The 20,136-nt window shown below is 67.0% G+C and overlaps 1 protein-coding gene across 1 annotated transcript in view; it reads right to left on the reverse strand.

The window, feature by feature from the left end:
• Positions 1-16,898, reverse strand: part of SORCS2 (sortilin related VPS10 domain containing receptor 2) — a 217,333-nt gene extending 200,435 nt beyond the window's left edge. The window contains exon 1 of the mRNA XM_036018489.1: positions 16,401-16,898. Within this exon, the coding sequence (XP_035874382.1) occupies positions 16,401-16,883 (483 nt within the window). The 5' untranslated portion in view covers positions 16,884-16,898. The remainder of the gene's footprint in view (positions 1-16,400) is intronic.
• Between the last annotated feature and the right edge of the window lie 3,238 nt (positions 16,899-20,136).

Genomic DNA, 20,136 nt, shown 5'->3' on the forward strand with positions numbered 1-20,136 from the left:
TGTTTTGAAAAATCATTCCTTTAAAAAAAAACTGTGTGGGTGTCAATTAATCATGTACTTTCTTTGGCAATTTGGAAACAGAAGAATCTAAGTGTGCAATGTGCTAAAACAGTTTGCTGGAAATTTCATGCAAACTCACCCCCTAAATCACTTCTCGTTGCGCAGTGACCGAGCGCGCACCCGCGAAGGGGCCTGGGGCAGGGCGGCGCCCCAGCGGCAGCCCCAGGCGGCCGGCCGCTGCAGGTGTGGACCGCGAGGCCACCGAGCGCCGGGGGCGTCTCTGCGCGGGGACCACCCCCACTCACTCTGCGCCAGCGGCCTGAACCAGTCCCTCCCATCTATTGTACGTGAGCACGGAATAGATATTTCTGGGGACAGAAGCAATTTCAAGGGACACCGAAGTCTGGCTCGGCCTGCGACAGCCCCGCGGCCCCGCTGGAATCTGGGAACTAGGAAACAGGACTCTCGTCCTGTTCTCTCTGCCACACCTTCACCCGCGTTTCCTCTCCTCGGTCACTTCCCGCGGCCCTGCGCTGCGGCAAGCCCGCATCACGCCCTGGGGTGCGGAGCGCAAGCAGACAAGGCCCCGTGCCCGACGCTGCGCCCTCCGATGGCAGGCAGTCCTGCCGGGAGAGCGTGGCCCGGTCACCGCCCCTCCCGGATCTGGGTCTCTGCCTGCTTCTCTACAGGGCAGCCTCCGAATCAAAGCTGCCGCAGCCACCCACCCAGCCAGGCGGGGAAGCCGGACCAGAGAACCACAGCTCAGCCCACAACCAGCAGCAGGAAACCACCGACCCGGGCGGCGGGCCAGCCAGGCGGCGACTCCCATCCCCAGTGCTCTCCATGGCCCTAGTTCTGAGATCCATCCGCGAAGCCGACTTCCTCAGTCACGTGAGCCACGCACGCCCTTATTTCACAGGGACGTGGAAGGGTCCCCCACAGAACAGCCAGAGGGCGTGGAGGGCCCGGGATGGCACACCCGCTGGAGGCCGAGCTGCCTCCGCGTCGCCGTCCGCCCTGCGGGAACTGAATTCCCACCAGGGTCCGGACCGGCCACCGTGGTTCTCAGATGTGGCTGCAGGTTAGCAGGGCCGGTGCCAGGGCTCCGCTCCGGCGGGTTACTCCGGACTCCCTGGCCCCCAGCCCCGGGGGGCAGAGACGCTCAAGCCAAGTCAGAGCGCTGGGGCCTGCGGGACTTCGGCACTGGGCGGTCCCACGTGCCACCTCCAACTGCACTCAGCCCCGCGCCCTGACACTGTCCCCGCCTGCAGAGTTGGCGTTTCGGACGGAGACAGACACACACACGCGGCGTGAACGGGCCGAAAGATCAGCAAGTGCAAATGGCTTAATGTGATCAGGGAAACTAGCAGGAGACACAGGTGGAGGGCAGGAGGCCACATCCAAGGAAGGCGACCCGGGAAGGCTTTGCTCAGGAAGCCTCCAAAGTGAGAAGCAATCGGGGGACACGGGCTCTGAGGTGGGGAGGGCTGGTGTGGGCAGGCAGCTGCGTGGACCCGGCCGCGCAGGGGCCGGCGGCAGGGAGGTGGCTTGGGGGAAGGGGCAGGGCCAGAGGAAGAGCCTGCCCTTCCCCCCGCAGGCTGCGGGAGGCGCCAAAGCCGGGCCCCTGGGACACGGACGTGAAGGGGGCTGGAGCACCGGGACCGAGGCCAGCCACCCGGTTCCCCCGGCGCTAGTTAACATTCACACGGCTGCTGCAGGGCTGCCTGCTCGACCTCCATGGTCCACGGCTCACTGGCTACAGGGACTCCGGAGCACACGGCAGGAAGGCATCACGCTCCAGTTAAACCCAGAAGAGGGACGGCATCGTTTCAAACCCCCCGATGTCCCATTCCCGTCCCGCACACTGAGCAGAAATGGGGAAGGAGAACGTGCATTATGTTTAACGAGGCTCGGCGTCTCCGACGTCTTTCCTCTCCGGGGAGAGGAATTATTTCAGTGGGCTGAAGCTGATATCTATAATTAATATCTATAAAAACTTGAACACACCACCCCCGAATATTTTTTCAGGGTAAAAACCCTCCTGTGATTTCTGAGTAATTAACAGTTGGCTCTCCGCCGCGGTAAAAACAGGCTCCCCCACCTGACACTCATTTCCTCTTTGGCTACCGAGGCCGTTCTCCGAGTGACGGGGAGAAAGCTGTGGGGTCCAGTCATGGGGCGAGAGTGGAGCGGACCCCTGGCCCGAGGGGAGGGGAGGGGAGCGGCCAGGGGCGATGAGGAGCTCAGAGCCCCCTTGCTTGGGTTTAAGCGCTTTACCCAACTGTGCACGTCGGCCGAGTCCGAAGGCTTGCGACCTCCGAGCCGACCTCCCGCCCCTGTGCTCCCCGCCCCCTGACTCCTGGCCGGCCCTTCACTCCCGGCCACGCGGGGAGGCCAGGACTTTGAGGGCCAGGGATCTGCCCAGCATCACCCTGCTAACCAGGGCGGGAGGCGGGCCCAGGCCCCCGGTCACCAGGGCCCCAGCTCGGCTGAGCTGTCCCCTCTCTGGGGGCCCCAGCCATCCCCCAGACTGCGCAAGCCTGGCCACCCAAGACAGCGGGGTCCGTTCCAGACCCCAGCAGCCCTGCGGGCCCCGAGGCTCCCACAGGCAGGACCCACTCACCCACCCAGCGAGCACCCCGGAGGCTTCTCCCCTGCTCCCTGTGCAGCCTCGGGGTGCTGTGCTCTCCCACACGCGTGAGCCGCCGTCACACGTGACAAACAACACGGAACCCGTGGGCAGAGGCCGAGGGCCCTGGGCGCTCTCCTCTTGGGCTGAGGCCACTCCCCAGCCCCACCCTGGGGGACCGCCTCCCATTCGCAGCCGCTCCATAAATGTCTGCTGACGTGACGTCCTGTGAAGTTGACCCGGCTTCGCCTCCAAGGGGATTAAAAACCACCGTCTTCAGGAAGAGCACAGAGCGCAGAGCTCATGGGAGAAAGGCCGTCCGTGCCCCACACCAGTCCACAGACCGGGGGAGGGCCCGAGAGGCCCAGAGTGGGGCTGAGGGGCCAAGTGTGCTGGTCCCAGGGAAGACGCACGAGGGGGTCTCCAGGGTGCAGGGACGAGGCAGGAGCAAGAGCCAGGTGGGGGCTGGGGGGTGGAAGTCTGGATGCCAGGCTGGAAGGGGCCAGGGGCAGAAGGGCGGGAGAGAGACAGACAGACAGACAGAGAGGGAGGTGGTGGGCAGGGCCTCAGCAGAAAGGCTGGGGGAGGCTGGCGAGAGAAGAGGGTGGTAGCATGGCTGCCAAGACCGCCCCAAAGATGCCCACCTCCTAACGCCCAGAGCCCGAGCACACGCTACCGTCGGCGGGGCCCAGCTGCGTGAGTCACTCAGGGATCTGGAGACAGAGTCGATCCCCGACTCTGGGTGCCCAATGGAGTCACAAGGCTCTCACGGAGGGAGGCTGGGCCGGTGTGCTGCAGGCGGCAGCCCTGTGAGGGCACAGCAGGGGTTGGGGTGATGCGGCCAAGGGACGCGGGCACCTCCAGAAGCTGAAAAGACCAGGGGACAGATTCCCCCAGAGACTCAGAAGGGTGCAGCCCTGCCCCCGCCCTGACTCTGCTAAGCCAGTGGCAGCACCCCCACCCCCGGACCTCCAGAACTGTAGGGCACAGATCTGTCCTGTTTCCAGCCACCGCAGGTGCGCAGCTCCCTCGTCCGGTGGGCTGGTCCTGGGCTGGGGCCGGCACAGTGACAAGGAAGCTGACCTCTCCCCCACGCTGGGGGCCAGTCTTTGCCACCAAAGAGAGCCAAGCCCGGCCCCTCAGCACCGCGCCCCCTCCCCGAGGTTCTCGAATGGACAGACTCACAGCCCAGAAACCCAGCCAGGGGAGATGCGGCCTCACGCCCATCCCAGCTGCCCACCCAGGGCGCAGCGCCATCTTCTCTCCGTGACCTTGTCCCCATGCCGGCCAGGGCCGCTCTCGGCAAAGGCCAGACGCCCGGGAATGTGCTGCCCAGGGAGGGGGGCCTCCCGTCCCGGGGGGGAGGTCCCAGCAGGCGGGATGAGTGCCAAGCGCCCTAGGAACTCCGAGACCCCGTGAGCCTGTCCCGGGACTCCTCCGCGGTGACCCTCCCGCACAGAGCAGGGGCCCATGTGGCGTCTGCTCAGTGAGACTGTCCCCCCCACACACACAGCTGTCCCCTCGGCAGGAGGAGCCGGGAGCGGAGGCCGGCTCCCCGCAGGAGGACCAGAAGAGGCCCATCTGCGGCTCTGCTTCCCCCGCCGCTCCCGTCTGACAGCCGGGCCCGGAGGCCGCAGGCGCAGGCGCCGACACGCGGAGGGATTCCCTGGGGCCCACGGCGCTGGCTCCCGCGGGGCCTCCGCAGCTCAGCGGGGAGGGACGTGAGAGAAAGCCCCCGAAGCCTGCTCCAGCCGCTCCCATCCCCGGACGCGTCCGACGTGTCGGCCAGGGCTGCGCAGGCAGGACCCAACCACCGCAGAACGAAGGTGACCGCGGAGCCCCGACCCCAGGCCGGGACAGCCACGCTCCACCGCGGCACCTCCCCCGACACCTGCCGTGCACGTGGCCCTCCGAGAGGGCCCCCCACCCCGCCCTGTCCCGCCGGGCCCGTGGTGGTCCGTGTCCAGGGCACAAAGACCTTGCGTGTCCCGGGAAAGGCGCTCCCCTGCTGGGCTGGCGACCACCACCCCTGCACGTCCCCGTCACCTGTCACTGCACAGATCCCCCCCCCCCGCCTGCCCACCATGACTCCACAGACACGTGACCCCACGGGCAGGGGGTCTCAGTCTGCATTCCACTGGCCAGCACCGGCCGCCTGCAGTGTCCACTGGGCCCGGCTCCTCGCAGGGCCCAGTTCCTCGCAGGGCCCAGTTCCTCGCAGGGCTGCGCCCCGGGGAGGCAGCGGGAGAAGGAAGCAAGCCCGTGGCCACGGGGACTCCCGGGTCTGTGAACCTGCCACCCCACCCCGCCACACTCGCTGGCCGGAGTCGGCTCCCGCGACCGGTGCCCGAGAGTCCTGCTCACTGACCCAGCGCTCTGGGCACAGCTCTGCAGGACACGGGAGAAACAGGAAACAGGGCACCCGCCCCACCCTCGATTCACCCACACCGAACGGCCAGGTCTGACGGACCGGCAGAACAGAGCCGGGTGGGCCTCGAGGTGGACGGCCCTTCCCAAGAGGGGGAGGGGCTGGAGAGAGAGGAGGACAGACCTGGGGCCCAAGGCGGGAGTCGGCTCCCAGGAAGCAAAGACCCCCCCCCCCCCGACGGTAGCTCCCTGGAGCCCCTGTGCTCCACCCCTTCCCTTCCCTCCACAGAGGTACCTCTCCCCCACGGAAGGGGCAGGGCACCTGTGGAGAGTCGGGCCACCGGGTCAGCCTCACGAGACCCCGGACCAGGGCCTGGCCACGGGGCGGTCTCCCAGACGAGAGAGCAAGAACCAACGAGCAGGGAGGAGAGGCGGCTCATCCCCACAAAAACTCCGGGGACCCTGAGGGGGCCCAGCACCCGACCGCGGGCAGCCCGGGGTCACACACTCGCTCTGCAGGCCCCAGGCACACAGCAGGAGCCTGGGGGATGCAGGCGGGCTCTGTCCCCGACAGCTGGGGGAGCAGGGGCGTGGGGTGGGTAGGCCCAGGCTAGCATCTAGAAAGCCTCAGCCCAAGGTGAGGGTCCTGAATATTCATAAGATGCAAATGATCCATTTCCCAGAGCCCCTCCCCTCTTATCACTGATCTCTTAGCCCATCCCCCCGAGGCTGAGAGTGTGCGCTGGGTGGCCTTTTGTTCCTCGGGCCCTCCCAGACCCACCCCACCTGAGACAGTCGGGTACACAGGGGGGGGCCCAGGACATGTGTCCCCAGAAGAGCGGAGAGGGACAGAGGGCAAGAGTCAGCCTTGCCTGCAGCCTCACTCCACCCGTACCCACACCCTGCTCTGACCGGAACCCCTGCGTTTCCAGGGGACACGGCAGGGGCAGGCCATTTGGAAAGCGGGGACCTCGAGGGGCCTGCAGAGCTGAGGGGGTGGCCTCCTCCCCCACACGCCCCCTGAGGACAGCTCCCAGCTCCCGCCCTTCTCCCACCCCAAGTTCAAGGCAGCCACGGCTCCCCTTCTTGACACCCCCAGGGGGGAGGCGGCCAGGCCCGGAGGGGAGGGTGGAGGCCACCTCCGTGTGCAGGGCGCCCCTTCCTTGTGCGGGGGAGGCCCTGCTGACTGCTGGGGGGCAGGATGACTCTCCTCCCCAGGCCGAGGCTTGGAGAGGGGGGATCCCGAAGAAGCCACCCCAAAGCCCCTCTCCTGCCCCACCAGCCCCAGCCCCAGCCCCTACAAGGGGGAGGCTGTGGTTTCAGGTTTCCCCACGAGCGCCCACCTGCTCAGCCCCAGGGAGGAGAGAAAGCAAGTCCGACTGGGTCTTAAGAGGCGAGTGTTCTGGCAATGACTCCGGTCAGGAAGCCGTGAAAAGCCAGACGTCAGTGAGAAGACTGTGAGGGCCGGCTCGGGAGCCCGGGGCTCCAGGACGCCGCACGCTGGGCTCTGCTCCGCTGCGGCGGGGCAGACCGTTCCGGAGACGGGAAGGAAACGAAACCACATGCACTCCCTTACAGAGAGGGGGCGCGCTCTGTCTTGCCGGGGTGCCAGAGGATGGCTGCGGGGTGTGCCCGGCGCTCGCCCAGCCCCCGGTTCCCTTGCTCACCCTCACGCAGATGGGGAGAGGCGGGCTGCCAGCCCCTCAGGGGTGAGGACCCCGAGGCTCAGCGGGGCTAGGGGCCACTCAGCAGAACCCCCCACCCCACCCCCACCCAGGAGCCCGGACCCTCTCGCCAGGGTGCACCCGGGCATATGAGCGACCCCAACCAGGCGCTCGCTGGCTGCGTGGCTCCAGGCACCAGCTCACCCCCTCGACTCAGCCCAGGCCCTGGGAGGGAGCATGGGGGTGCTGGGGTGAGGGGAGGCCACCAGCACGCAGCCACAACCCCCCAGACATGACCCCTCTTACAGCTTTTCAAAGGGAACATGGCGATGTGACTGCGGAGTGCAGAACCAAGGTGACAGAGACAAAGGCCACTTTGAGGGGCTCCCTCCCGGGGGCGAGGCCGGAGTCCTCGGTGGTGCTGCCGGGGGCCGGGGAGCAGACAGAGGAGTGAAGGAAGGAGGGAGCCCCCGTTCCCCAGTCTCTCCCCAGTGGCTCTCTCACCCCTCCCAGGTCCCAGCCAACCCCCCCCCCCCACCACCCCCAGCACCGATGGTCCTGGTTGGAAAGCTGAGCAAAACCCCTCTGGCGAGTTCTGTTTTGTTCTCCTGAGTGTGTGAAATGAGGCTGGAGCCAGGGACGCATTTTAAAAGCCCCAGCGTCGCTTTGGAACTGGGGTTTCTCACAGCCGAGCCACCCAGAGTGGGGCCCAGGCAGGCAGGAGGTGGGGACCCCTGGGCCTGGCTCGCAGGGCCACCGCTGTGGATCCGAAGCTTCTGGCCTGCTGGCCCTGCCCCCGCCACCACCCAGGTGGGAAGCAGACCACGCCCTCTCTCGGGCAGGTGCCTTCCCTGGGAGCCTTCCTGCACTGCAGCCGGACCCGTCAGGGCCTCGGGGAGCCAGCCACTAGACAGGTGTCCCTGCTGTGCCGCCCACTGGCGGGTGACCTACGGCACCCCACTTTGGCCCTTCTGAGGTCCTCAGCAGGAAAGGAAGTGGGCTGGGCCTTTGAGCCCCGACAGCCCCAGGGAATCCACCGTCCCCTCCCACTCTGCTGGGCTGAGAAGTTCACTGGACACCTGCTAAGCACCAGGCCCCGGGGACCGCAGAGACCAACAGACAAAGGTCCTGCCCCCCGCACCCCACATCCTTAGGGGGGACAGGACGCAGGCAGCAGGGGCTGGGGATGACGCAGAATAACGGGAAAGAGAAGTCACTCCCACGGGGTCTGTCTGTCCCCTCTCCGGTCCCACCGCCACGTCTGGCCTCGCACGACCGTTATTTCTGCACACACGTGGCTCTCGCTGCCTGGGGCTGGCTCCTGAGGTGCTAGTGGAGAAACTCATTGTCGTATTTTGGTGACGTTATTGCCCCAGAACTGGTTTCCTTTTAATCCTGTATGCTGTGTTTCATGTTCATGATGAAAACTGCATTCTGACAAAGTCCCACGGGCTGCCCCAGCCCGGGGGCGGGGCTTATCCAGTCCCTGGGGGCGGGGCTTATCCAGCCCGGGGGCGGGGCACCGTCCCGAGGCGCCGAAGGAGCTACGAGCCCTAGGCCAGGTGCCCGGGCCCTCCGGCCCAGGCCAGCCGCACATCATGGACAGAGAACTGGCCGGTGCGGGAAGCAGACAGCCCGCTGCTGACTCTCCAGCGTTCCTGGGCCCCACGCAACAAGCCCCTCCCGTGGGCCTCGGGTGGCAGAATCCAGGGGTTGGAAAAAGACGGAAACAAAAGCGACTCCCACGCACCGTCTCACTGCACGCCCTTTCCAGGTGCGGAGCGAGCACCTCCAGCGCTGGGGTGTCCGTCCTGCGAGCCCACGGGCGGTGGGTTCCTGGGGACTGCAGCCCCGCAGCGCACTGGCCCACGGGCGAAGCTCCCGGCTGACAGAGTGACCCTCCTGGCGCTGCCCCGCTCCGTGTCAATCAAAAAATTAACACAGCATCATCGCAGGATCCAGCGATCCCGCTCCCGGGGACACAGCCAGGAGAGCTGAAAGCAGGGACCTGAGCAAATATTTGCACGCGAGGTTCACGCAGCATCGCTCGCAGCAGCCGGGCGGCCGGGGCGCCCACGTGACCGCGGGCAGACAAATGGCGTCTGACCCCCCACGCAGCGGACTGAGGCTCCGCCCTACGAGGGAAGGAGGTTCTGACACCCGCCGCAGCGCGGATGAACCTGCAGGACCCGACGACGGTCAGTGCAATGAGGCAGTCCCGTGGCACAAGCGCTGTGCCACTCCGCTGCGTGAAGGCCCCAGTCCGCGTCGCGCACGCAGAGAGCGGAGGGGGTCCCAGGGACCCGGGCAGGTGGGAGGGAGCGTTCCAGGGGGACAGAGGTCGGGGTGGGGAGAGGGCGGGGGCGGCTGCACAGCGGCGGGAATGCACCTGCCGCCACTGGCCCGGGCGCCGAACGATGGAAACTTATTTGTATTTTCCCCCAATGAAGAAATGACCATCAAGAAAAAAGAATAAAAATACTTCTTGCACTGAAAGGAAAAGCACTGGGCTCCAGAGTGAAGGGGCTCCCTGCAAGGTCTCCCGCCCCCTTAGCTGTGTGACTCGGGCCCGTCTCCCCGAGAACCCGACCGCCCCGGTCTGCGGAGTGAGGACAATCTCACCTACGTCCCGGGGCTGTGTCCGGGACCCACTACGGTTAACACCAGTGACACGCTAGACGCAGCCGGGGCACATCCCCAGTGCGGCGGTCCCTCACCTCGTGGGTGGGACTCGGGGGCGCCCTGTGGGCGGGGGAGGACTCCTTGTTGTCGGAGAGAGGGGCGTCAGAAGCAGAGGCCTGGAGGTCAGCCCGGAGATGGCATCTGGACTCCTGGCGCTTCAGAGACGGGCACCTAGCCGTCACTTTCGGAAGGACACCCATGGAACAGCAGCCACCGCCCTCTCCTCGCTCTGGTTCCAACGTCCCTGGCCTCTGGGCGCCCGCAGTGGCCCTGCGGTGGCCCCGCGCAGGGGACAGGCCCCGCCGGAGCCGCGCGGCTGAGCTCCGAGCTGCAGGGGAGATTCTCCGCTTCCGCAGGAGAACGGCTGTGGCGGGAGAACGCTGTTACTTTAAGACCTTCAGGCCAGTGCGAGCAGAAACTAATTAAACGATTGTGATTTTCTGTGCAAATACAGTCACTGACGGCTACAGAAATGCAAAATAGAGGGGACTTCGCTGCCTCAAAAGAACATCGGGGTTTAATCTTTCTTTTTTCAAGTTCCCAGATGACAGCTCATGTCCCAGTACCCTCATGACATTTTTAAAAACCACATACGGAGCTCCGTCCAGATGAAGAGGACCAGCACGGCCTGTGTTCTGTGAAGGGTCCCCGCCACGGGGCCTAGCCAGGGACCGTGTCCCTACTGCCCTTGGCGGGCTACCCGGCCGTCTCCCGTCACCGTGCAGTGGAGCACGGACTGAAAGTCTGCGTTTCGGGGGGACCTACCGTGGGCAGGCGGCAGGTCCCCACAGGCCTTGGGGAGAGCCAGGGGGAGCCCTGGGTCTGCACCTGGGTCAGTGTGCAGGCCCGAGGCCGCCCCCTGCGGGGGACACCGGCCCTATGAACCGTCCACGGTCACGCGGCACCCCTTCCCTGCCCGGGTCGGAGCTCACGGCCAGGAGAGGCTCTCGGAGGGCTCCCACAGCCAGGGCAGGCTGGGGCAGACCCACTCTGGGGCCTCTGCCGCCCCACTGCTGGGGCGGGGGCGGTCTGCTGTCTCCAGGCGAGAGCCGGGCTCCCCTGCTCCCTGGGCTTCCCCACCCGGGGCAGGAACAGCTCCAGGGTCATCAGCAGCACCCCTCTGCACCCCACAGAGCACCCAGGCAACCCAGGCACTGGCCGGGGGAGGGGGACACTGGCCACGGGGAAGAATCTATAAATAACCTGACCTCCGGAAGCTGAGACAAAATAAGGACGAGGAGGCCCCCAAACAGAAGGCAATTTACAAGCTCCCCTCGCGTCTTCCTGAACCGGAAAGGCGCCGGGACGCCCGGCACTCTGCCAGCTCGTTTCCTAATCGCTGCGACTCCAACTCCTGACGTCACCCTCGGCAGCCTCAGCCTGCCTCTGACAAATTACAATAAAATAAAAATTAAAAATCACGGCTGTGCCTAAGAAGGCCCATGCAAGCCCTGGGCTGCCTTCTAATCTGAAGGGTGTGCAGAAGAACGATGCTAATTTATGACCTCTTTAAAGTACTCCCAGGAGCCCTCACGCAGCCACAAATTAAATAGCCACTTTATTAAAGTAAAAGGAGGTTTCTGCGATGTGGTCAGGAACTGTATTAACGGGCTGTCTTCACGCCTCCAAGCTGGGCCTCCTGATTGATGGCCGTGTCCTTCCGCTGCCCGGCTGCCGCAGGGCCTCCCTCTCCCTGGGCCTTCATCCCCTCCCCATCCATCCCGACCTCCCGCACAGCCCCGCTGACGCTGACTCTGCTTGACCTTCAGGGCTGCTGGATCATCACCACCTCCAGGAAGCCCTCCCTGACTCCCCCAGCACAGATTCGCAGGACGCTGGGATAATCTATATCGGATTCCTGTCCAGACACATGTCTCACCAGGACAAGGCTCAGATGGGTCCTGCTCACCACTGCGCCCCCTGGAACTGAACAGACCCCAGTAGAAAGCAGCTGGTTCTCAGGCTACCCTGAGGCCTCTCCTCACCTGGGGCTCTCCTGGCACAGGAACCAGGCGGAAGACCCCGGGTCACCCTGGCAGGCGTCCTCCTAAGAGTGACTCTGCCGGTTTCCACGCCAGGACTTTCCTAGACTCCCCCGCCGGATCCCGTCTCCATTCGCCGCCAGCTGCCCCACGGCGCAGGCGGGCCCCGCTCTCTTCTCGTTCTGCACCCAGCTGCCAGGGGTCCCCAGGGGCCCCCAGGGGCCCCCAGGGGCTCGCACAGTCGGCTTCCGCACAGCACGTGTGACAGGCACTCAGCCCCGGCCACGCCTGGGGAAGGCCGCCACGCCAGAGGAGCCCCTGGGAAGATGCCTGCCACGTACACCCCGGGCAGCCACGACGCAGCCCCCGTGAGCCCGCGCCCACCCCAGAACTCGGGGCCCACCCTGGGGGACGGCGCACCAGACTTCAGCAGGAGGCACCGCGCCCCGGAGCCACCAAGCCCTCCTCCTCCGAGAGTGGGACGGAGCGGCCGGCACGCGACCACGGCCGTCAGACGCAAGGCCACGGAGCAGCTTCGTCGCCGGGTTCGCACCTGCGCGTTCACCGCCCTGAAGCGCGTTACAGGAAGGCCTTTCGGGCCCGTCCACCGGGGGCTGCCTGTCTACCACGATGCCAGTGCCCACCCCCACCCGGAGACCTCTCGGGCCCACTCCTCTCGCCCCTTGCCCACACCGGGGCCCTCGCCCCAGCCACCGGACCGCCACCCTCTCTGAGCCTGCACCCTCAAGTCCCACCCCCAGCTGCTTCCCAGCTACGGGCCCCTGGGCCATGGACGGCTAAGCTCTCCGGGCCTCAGCGTCCACCCCCGGGCCAGCAGACTCTGAAGGGTAATTAGGCGCCGATAACCATCACCCCACACGGCCTCCCTGGGCTCCCCAGCCTCTTGCTGCAGATCTGTCAGGAGCCGACTCCAGCGTGCGCACCCTCCTGGTCCCGTCCACCCCTTCTCACCCCACTGGGCCTCTCTGAGCCCCACGGTGTCAATCCCGGGGGACAGGGCGCCAAGGTAGCTGAGACCACCTCCCTGTGTTAGGGGCTGAACTGGCGCCCCCCCCCCCAATAACCATGCGTTCAATTCCTGACCCCCAGGACCTCAGAACGTGACCCTTCAGAGGCGGGGGCTTTGAGGGCGGAACGGAGGTAAGACGCGATCACGGGTCCTACTCCGGTCTGACCCGTGTCCCTGTGAGAAGGGGCCCGGACGCAGAGCCTCAGGGAGGGACAAGCCGTGAGGACCCGGGAAGGAGAGGGACGTCTGAACGCTGAGGGGCGGGGCCTCGGGAGGAAACGCCCTGCCCGCACCCCTCGGCTGGGGCTGCAGCCTCCAGGGCCCGGAGAGGATGCGCTTGCGCTGTTCGAGCCCGCGGGCTGCGGGGGCGCCGCTGTGGCGGCCCTGGGAAGCTGGCACGCCTGCCTGCGCGCGCAGACCTGACAGCTGGCGGGGTCGTGACCCAGCTCGCCCCTTCCGAAGCTCCGCACTTCTGATGGGTGCCCCAGCTCTCTGTGTCCCCAAACCCCGGAGCAGAGAATGGGGACAACAAGCTGAGAATTGTGTCTGCACAGGGCTCCTCTCGACATCTGAACCCTGTACACGCGCACGCGCGCGGGTAGAGGACACACGCACGGAGCAAGGGTGGGAAACCGGGGGGGGGGGGGGGGGGAGGGGGAAGGGTGCCGGCCTACTGACGGACAGTGACAAAGCTGAACAAACTGGGTCTGGCTGCATGGTCGCCAAAGCTCACGTCCAAGTCCATCTGAGTTGGACTCGGATGCCGTGAGAGAGGCACGCAGGTGAGCCGTGCGTAAAATGAGCACCATAAGCCCGTGAGTTCCCAGAAACAGTGAAACTGGGATGGGGCTCAGCACAGTCCCGTTGGGGTACCGGAAGGCTGCGACCCCAGAGGCAAAGACCGGCACTCTGAATCCCCCTTACCATACCCCCTACCTCCAGCCCCCGCACCTCAGAGGGCGCCTCCGCCCAGCCATGCGGATGCAGCGAAGGTAATGCTGACTGACTCCACGGAACGTTAATGTCACACGTCATACTTTGTTTCTACAGCTCAGTGTCAGCGGGAAGACAGTGCTGTTTGTTTCTAAGCACATCCCTGCCACACCCCCATGGGAGGGGGGCCACCCAGCCACCAGCTGGCAGAAAACACACAGCCGGCCCCGACGGCCGCCGCCGGGCCTTTCTGGGTACCAGTGTGAGAGAGCTCTAAAGTAGCACTTCAGACGCCTGTCCCTCTGGTCAGCTGCTGTGTTTAAATTCTGAACAACGCCTGACGTGGCGAAGCAAACCCCTTTTCCGGTTTGCCGAGCGCGCCTCCCGGGTCTCAACCCCAGGGCAGACCGGTGGGACACACCCGTGACCCCTGGGCAAACCGGCCTCCAGGTACTTTCCCTCAGGCCGTAGCTTCCGGAGCAGATGATCCCAGCGGAGGGGGCGCCCAGTGCAGAATCCTGGCTGAAATCTTCAGCCCCGGGGCTGCCGGCGGAGAACAGAGGAGCAAAGGGCACGTCCCAGGGCCGTGGAAACAAGGCTGGGAAGCCACAATCAGAAACGTGGTTGACGGGCCGTGGTTCCAGCCCTCCCACCATTCTGAGCCCAGCCCAGGAGCCGGGAGTCACTTCTCCCCCCCCCCGCCGGGGATGCTCTGCCTCTCTCCAGCTCCGGCCTCCCTGGACTCGCCCTTCCACCGGGCAGGTGGGGGAGGGGCGGGCGTGCGAGTGGGCCGGCGGTCTCCGGGCTCCGTGCTTCCTCGATGTCTGCCTTCCTCCCCCAGACACCAGCGCTGCTGACAGCCCTGCCGAGGGCCATCCCGGAGCCATCGCTGCCCCACCGTTGCCCGGAGGCCGGAGGAGAACCTCACCTCCCATTCTGGACCCCCTGCTCCTCCACCAGGAAAACCCAGCACCCCCACTCCACCCCCAAGCCCCCCTCTCTCCCGGCATGCCCCTGCCAGCAGCCCCATCCCCCGACCCAGCCACTGTCCCCAAGGAGCAAAGCCAGGGGGCCCCTCTGACAGCACCCCACTCCAGCACCCCAGCACCCCAGCCCCGCGGGTCCAAGCCCCTCCTCACTCTCTCCCTGGAAGCCGCCAGGCCCCCAGGCTCGGTGCTCAGCATGGGCCGGGGTGTGCGTGGGGCGGGGCACAGTGTGGTGGCGGCCGCCAGGTGCCAGTGAGTGCTGAGGCGCTGGCCCCACTTTGGGGGCTGGTCTGCTCCCCTCAGTCTCTCCCCCCCATTCCCTCCACGAAGCCGAGATGACAAAGGGACTAGAGGAAGCTGCGGGACCAACAGCCTCTGCAGGTGGGGGCGGGCCTGGTGCAGCTCCCCGCTCCCCGGGGCTGACTCTCCCGTCCGTTCGTCCCTCTGACTTATGGCCCCCGGTTCCTTTTCGCTCCGTAAATTACAGTTCACCCCGTGGGACTCGGTTTGTCCCAAGTGTGGAGGCACCGTGAAGGGCGGGACCCAGCTGCACGTCTGGGGTCGGACCTCTTTCTCAAGAGGCGGATGGGGAGGGCCCCCTCGGGCTCTTCTAGGGAAGGGGTGCCTGCTGCCCTCCGGGAAGCACCCTCTCAGCACCCGGGTCGCCCCTGCTGGCCAGCTGCACACCCCCCCCTCCCCGGGGCTTCTAGTCCAGCTGGAAAATACCAGAAACAAGCCCATCAGGTGCTGCCCTCCAGCTGACTCATCCACCCACCCTCTGGCTCCTCCAGCAGCACCCTCACCGAGGGGGAGCCCAGCGGGCTAGACAAGCAAGGGGTGAAGGTGCCACAGTGCCCGGGGTGACACCCCTTTCCTGGCAAGGGGCGCACCCAGACTCCCAGGCCTCTGCTCCCACAGCACGCCGGGGTCCTGGCCCAGCGCTGCCTCCTCAGAACTTCAGGGATCAGTGGTCAAGGCTGCGAGCCGGGGGGTCAGCCACTGGGGGACACCCCCGTGAACGCCGGTGGGAAGGAGTGAGCCGAGTCTTCCCTCTCTCCTCCCTGCACAACCAGCCCTACACACACACGCACACGCACGCACACACGCACACACACACACACACATGAACACGGGCGCATGCAGAGCAGACACCACCACCCCAGTGCTAACCCGGAGGACCGCCTGGAGATGACTCCAGCATGACCATCAGTCCTGGGGGGCTGGGCGGAGGTGGGGCGCAGCAAGGGAGGGAGCCAGTCCTCAGGGGCGAACATGAGGCATCCCCAAGCCCGGAGATTCACCACCAAAAACCACGGGGCAGGATCCGGCACAGGTAGGAACCACGGCGCTGGTGGAAGGACGCACAGGGGACCCTAACAGAAGTGGCCTTGTGGGAAAAGGGTGTCCTGTTGAACCTCCAGCTGGAGCAAAGCCGAAGGGGCAGGGACGGCGGGAGGGGGAGCGGCAGGGAGTTTGCAGCCTCTGGTGGGGAGTTGGCAGGGGGGCCCCGACTCCGCAGGTAGCACACGAATCCCTGGGCACCCGGCTGCCTCTGGTGGCAGGACCTCCAGGCAGCCGTGAGGCCCCCAAGGGTAATCAGGGAGAGCGGGGACCCCAGAATCGGACCCCAAGCTAACCAAGGAAGCCCTGGAGCCTGGGGAGGTGCCCTGTGTGGGGTGCCAGGGAGACCAAAGTGGGGAGGGTCCTGGAGCCAAAACTCCCAGAACGCACCACTGAGCGGACAGGGCAGAGGCTGAAGGCAGACGCGGCGCAACGCCCGGTTGGGGATAACCCCACAGGGCCTGGGGGCGCCCCAAGGTGGCCAGGGTCCCGGAGGCTCTGAAGACAACCCAGTCTCCACAACCTGCGCTCTGGGGGCCTTTGGGGCCGCCCCCAGGTGGCTCAAGGTCCCGGAAATCTGTAGAAATGTCCCTGAGGTGAAGCAGGGTGCTCACATATCTGGGGACTTCGCCCCAGGTAACCGGTAGCCGGAGCCCAACAGGGGGCCTACGCGGTGGCTCGCTTCCCCAAATAGCCTAAAGCCCGCGGCGACCGCCGAGCGGCGGGGAAGTGGGGGACTCCGAGGTGTGCGGGGCAGCGGCCCCGGGGCGCGCGGAGGTCACTTACGCTGCTGTTCTCGCCCGTCCAGTGCACCATCGCCTGGTTGTGCGTCGCGTCTCCCTTGAGCACGAACGACGAGCTGGTGAGCGCCGGCGAAGCCGCTCCGGCCACGGAAGCCGCCCGCGCCCAGCGTCCCTGGCCCGCGGCAGGGGCTCCGTCCTCGCCGGGACCCGGAGCCGGAGCCGGAGCCAGACCCCGGGCGCCGGGCTCCGCGCCGCGCTCCGGTCCGTTCTCGCCGCCACGGGGCAGCGCTCGCCCCGCGAGCGAGCTCGCTGGCAGCGACCGGGTCAGCCGGGCAATGGGACCCCGGAGCTCAGGCTTGGAGGAGCGCCCCGCCGCCCCGCCGGCGACGGGCAGAAGCGGCAGCAGCAGCAGCAGCAACAGCAGCAGGAACGGCCGCGAGCGCGGCGGCGGCGGGGCTCCGGCGTTCGGAGCTCGGGCGGCCGGGCCGGGGCCCTTAGGGGCGCGCGGGGGCCCCCGGGGCGCCATGGTCTCGGAGGGGCGGCGGCGGGCGGCGAGCGGCGCGAGCGAAGGAGACCGCGGCCGCGAGAGTCGGAGGGCGCTGAGGAGCGCCAGCGAAAAACGCAGAAAAAGGAGCGGGCGAGGGGAGGGCGCGCACGGGAGGAGGGGACTCGCCGCTCCTCCGCGGCGGGTGCGCTCGCGGGCGAGGGCGCAGCGCCACCTGCCGGCTGCCTCGCGCCCACCGGCCCGAGAGAGCGCCCAAAGCTCCAGGCCCGGCCAGAGGTCCTGGGACGCGGCCCCACCCCGCAAGGCTAGGGAACCCTGTCCTGGCTTCCTTGCCCCTCCCTCCTCCTCCCCTCCAATCCCTGCCCTTCGTCCCTTCCCTCTTGCCTTACTGAGCACCACGCTGGACCAGCCTCGGTCCAGGAACGTGGATACAAGGGCACCGCCGGCCTGTGGCCAGGCCCTGAAGGGGACAGACCACACCCAGATGGACGCGTTTATTGGCAAAATGACTCCACGGGGCCCGGGCTAGGACACGGTGTGAGTGTGTAAGTTGGGTTGGGGGCGCCGTTTCTCCTGTCCCAGGCGCTCAAGACCTGGCCGTGGAGACAGACCTTAGCACCAGGAAGCTCCAGGAAGGACCCTCAGGGCAGCGGGTGGGCCCTGCGAGGCCCTGGCACTGCCCGCCGGGCAGAGCCCACTCCTCCAGCAGCCCGCCTGGGGCTCCGGCTTCAGGAGCCGCCTGCACTGGTGGCTTTGCGTCCCAACCCCAGGGGCCACCAAGGGCTAGCCCCGGAGCATAAGGAGGGACAGGTGGGCACAGGGTGACCGAGGGAGAGGGTGGGGGTGCATCTCGTCCAGGGCAGAGCCTGGCAGGCCAAAGTGAAGGGAGCAGAGAGCCCCACCCCCAGCCTGGAACCCTTTAGACGGATTTCAGTACAACGTTCTGGAGCGCCTACAGGGGGCGCCCTGCGGGCCTCGGAGGAAAAGACAGCGGTGGGGGCCTTCGTCCTCTGCCAGGTCGGGTCCATGGGGCCTCCTTTCCCCGGAGGCCCCGGCATCAGATAAAGGCCCTCAGGCCCACGTCCCTGTCACAGCCGCCCCAAACTCCAGGGAGACCCCAGAGGACTGACATTTGGGGAAGACAGAGCGTGGGGTTCCCCCTGGCCCCCAAACCCCTGGAGCAGTCCCACGACGCGGAGCCCTGGGCTCCAGACGGAACTGGACTTCCGGCTGCTCCTGGAGTCCCATGCTGGAGGCACCTGGGTAAACAGGCAGTGACACGGGGGCGGGGGTGGGGGGCTCAGGAGCAGAGGGAGGGGCCGGGGCCCCAAGGAACCAGGTCCGGGCTGGGGAAGGGGAGGCTGCTCAGAGGGGGGCATCTCCTACTGACCCGGGTGACAGCGGCGATGGTCACGGAGATTAGCACTTGTGTGGCATCCACATCGGGCCCGGCTCTGTTCCCGAGGGAAGAAAGAAGGAACTCCCTGACCCCCAGGACAGCCGCAGAGGACGGGGCCTGTCGCCCTCAGTTTCAGACAAAGATGGGGGGGGCCCACGGGGCTCGTGAACGCACCCAAAGAAGGCAGAGGGCCGCGTCCCAGGCACCGGCTGCGTGTCCTGAGACCCTTCACTCTCCACTTCCAGGTCCCCACCCCTACCCCCACCCCCTGACTCCCTGGCTCTCCACCTGCTGGCCAGCCCAGGCCCGCCGCCGCATCCGTGAGAGCCGGCGCTAACCCAGCGGGGCAGCCGGGCTCACCGTGGAGTCCTGTGGGCACTGCGAGGAAACCGGCACCCGGGCTCCCTCCGCGCCCTCCGGCCCTCTGGGTGGAGCCCCTTCCCCGCCATCTCCAGACCGCCCCCGGGGACCCCGGCGGGCCGCCACCCTCAGGCCCCCGCCACTCGGCACAGCTCTTGGGAGGGTTCCCAAGAGCATGGGCGCCGAGCCCCTGGCACGGGCTGGGCCTGGTCGGTGGGGACTTTTCCAGAGAAGTCAGGGGGCCCTGGGACCCCAGCCCACACCTTTGAGCTGCAACATTCAGACGTGCCTCCCATCCCCTGACGAGGCTCCCGCCACAGAAAGAAGACCGCTCTGTCCCTCCAACTTAACCGGACCACCGCCCACCCACTCATAGAGGTCCCAGGCCTTCCGAATGACCCCAGTTCTCTCTGCCCCTCCCGGGGCGGCTCAGTCGGCCGGGGCATCCGGGGCCCTGGTGCAGAGCTGTGCTGGCTCAGAAACAAGGCACCGAGGCCCAGAGAGGCCAAGTACGCGGCCTCGGATCACCCAGCGGGAGGGACAGGTCCTCAGGACAAGGGCGCTGGCAGTGACGTTTCAGAAGTGGTTGTGGGGCCCCAGACCCCCCACTCTCCGCCCACCCCACAGAGGCTGCACTGTCAGAGAGTGCCCATCGAGGCCAGTGGGTCATCCGGGGCTCGCGGTGACAGGAGCCTCAGTGGTGCCTGGCCTCAGTCTGGCGGGGCCCAGGTGGGTCCCCGGGTGCGTCCGGGCCTCAGTCTGCCCCTGGGTCCGGTGAGCCAGGCCAGGCTCCTGCGCCCGAGGCTGCCCCGCCAAGAAGCCAGGGTCTGGGAACACAGGGCGGGGCAGGCTGGAGCGCGCCAGCTGTGGCGCGTGTGAGATGGGACAGTGACAGAGAGGCGCCCCCACCCAGCCGTGTCAGGAGGGGACCGGCCCTGGCAGTCTGCTCTGCAGTCCTTGGTCCCCACCTCCTGTGCTGGACGCCCCCTGCTGAGGGACAGTGCATCTGGACTCCCCAGACGAGCTTGTTCCAAGTGGGGGGCCGAGAGGAGCCCCACAGATGCGGGGGCTGGGGAAGGGTCCCTGCCGGGAGCAGCCGCCCCTGCCTGCTGGCCTCTACCACCCCTCAGCCATGCATGCAGGGCCTCGGTTCCCCATCTGCGCGAAGAGAGCGTGGCCTGCAGCAGGACGCGCACCGGGCGCGGGCCCTTCGGGGCTCCCTCGGGAAGGAGGCTGTGGGTCGGGAAGGACCCGGCTCTGTCGTCCCCCTCGGAGGGCCCCAGGGTGTGGGCACACTGAGGACCAGAAAAGGCCGGCAATTTAAACATCCGTCGGCCTGTGACCAATTCCGTTTCCCCCCAACCCTCTGCCCGGAGGTTCTTGACGGGGGCTGCTGACGGCGGGGACGTGCCGAGAACACAGCGGTCATGGGGACCCCGGGTGCTGGGGTGGGATCGGGGGTGGGTGTGTTCCTGGGGAGCAGGAGTCGGGGGGGGCACACCTGAGCAGGTCTGG

Source organism: Phyllostomus discolor, chromosome 1 (genome assembly GCF_004126475.2).
Source record: "Phyllostomus discolor isolate MPI-MPIP mPhyDis1 chromosome 1, mPhyDis1.pri.v3, whole genome shotgun sequence".
Taxonomy (NCBI): Eukaryota; Metazoa; Chordata; class Mammalia; order Chiroptera; family Phyllostomidae; genus Phyllostomus; species Phyllostomus discolor.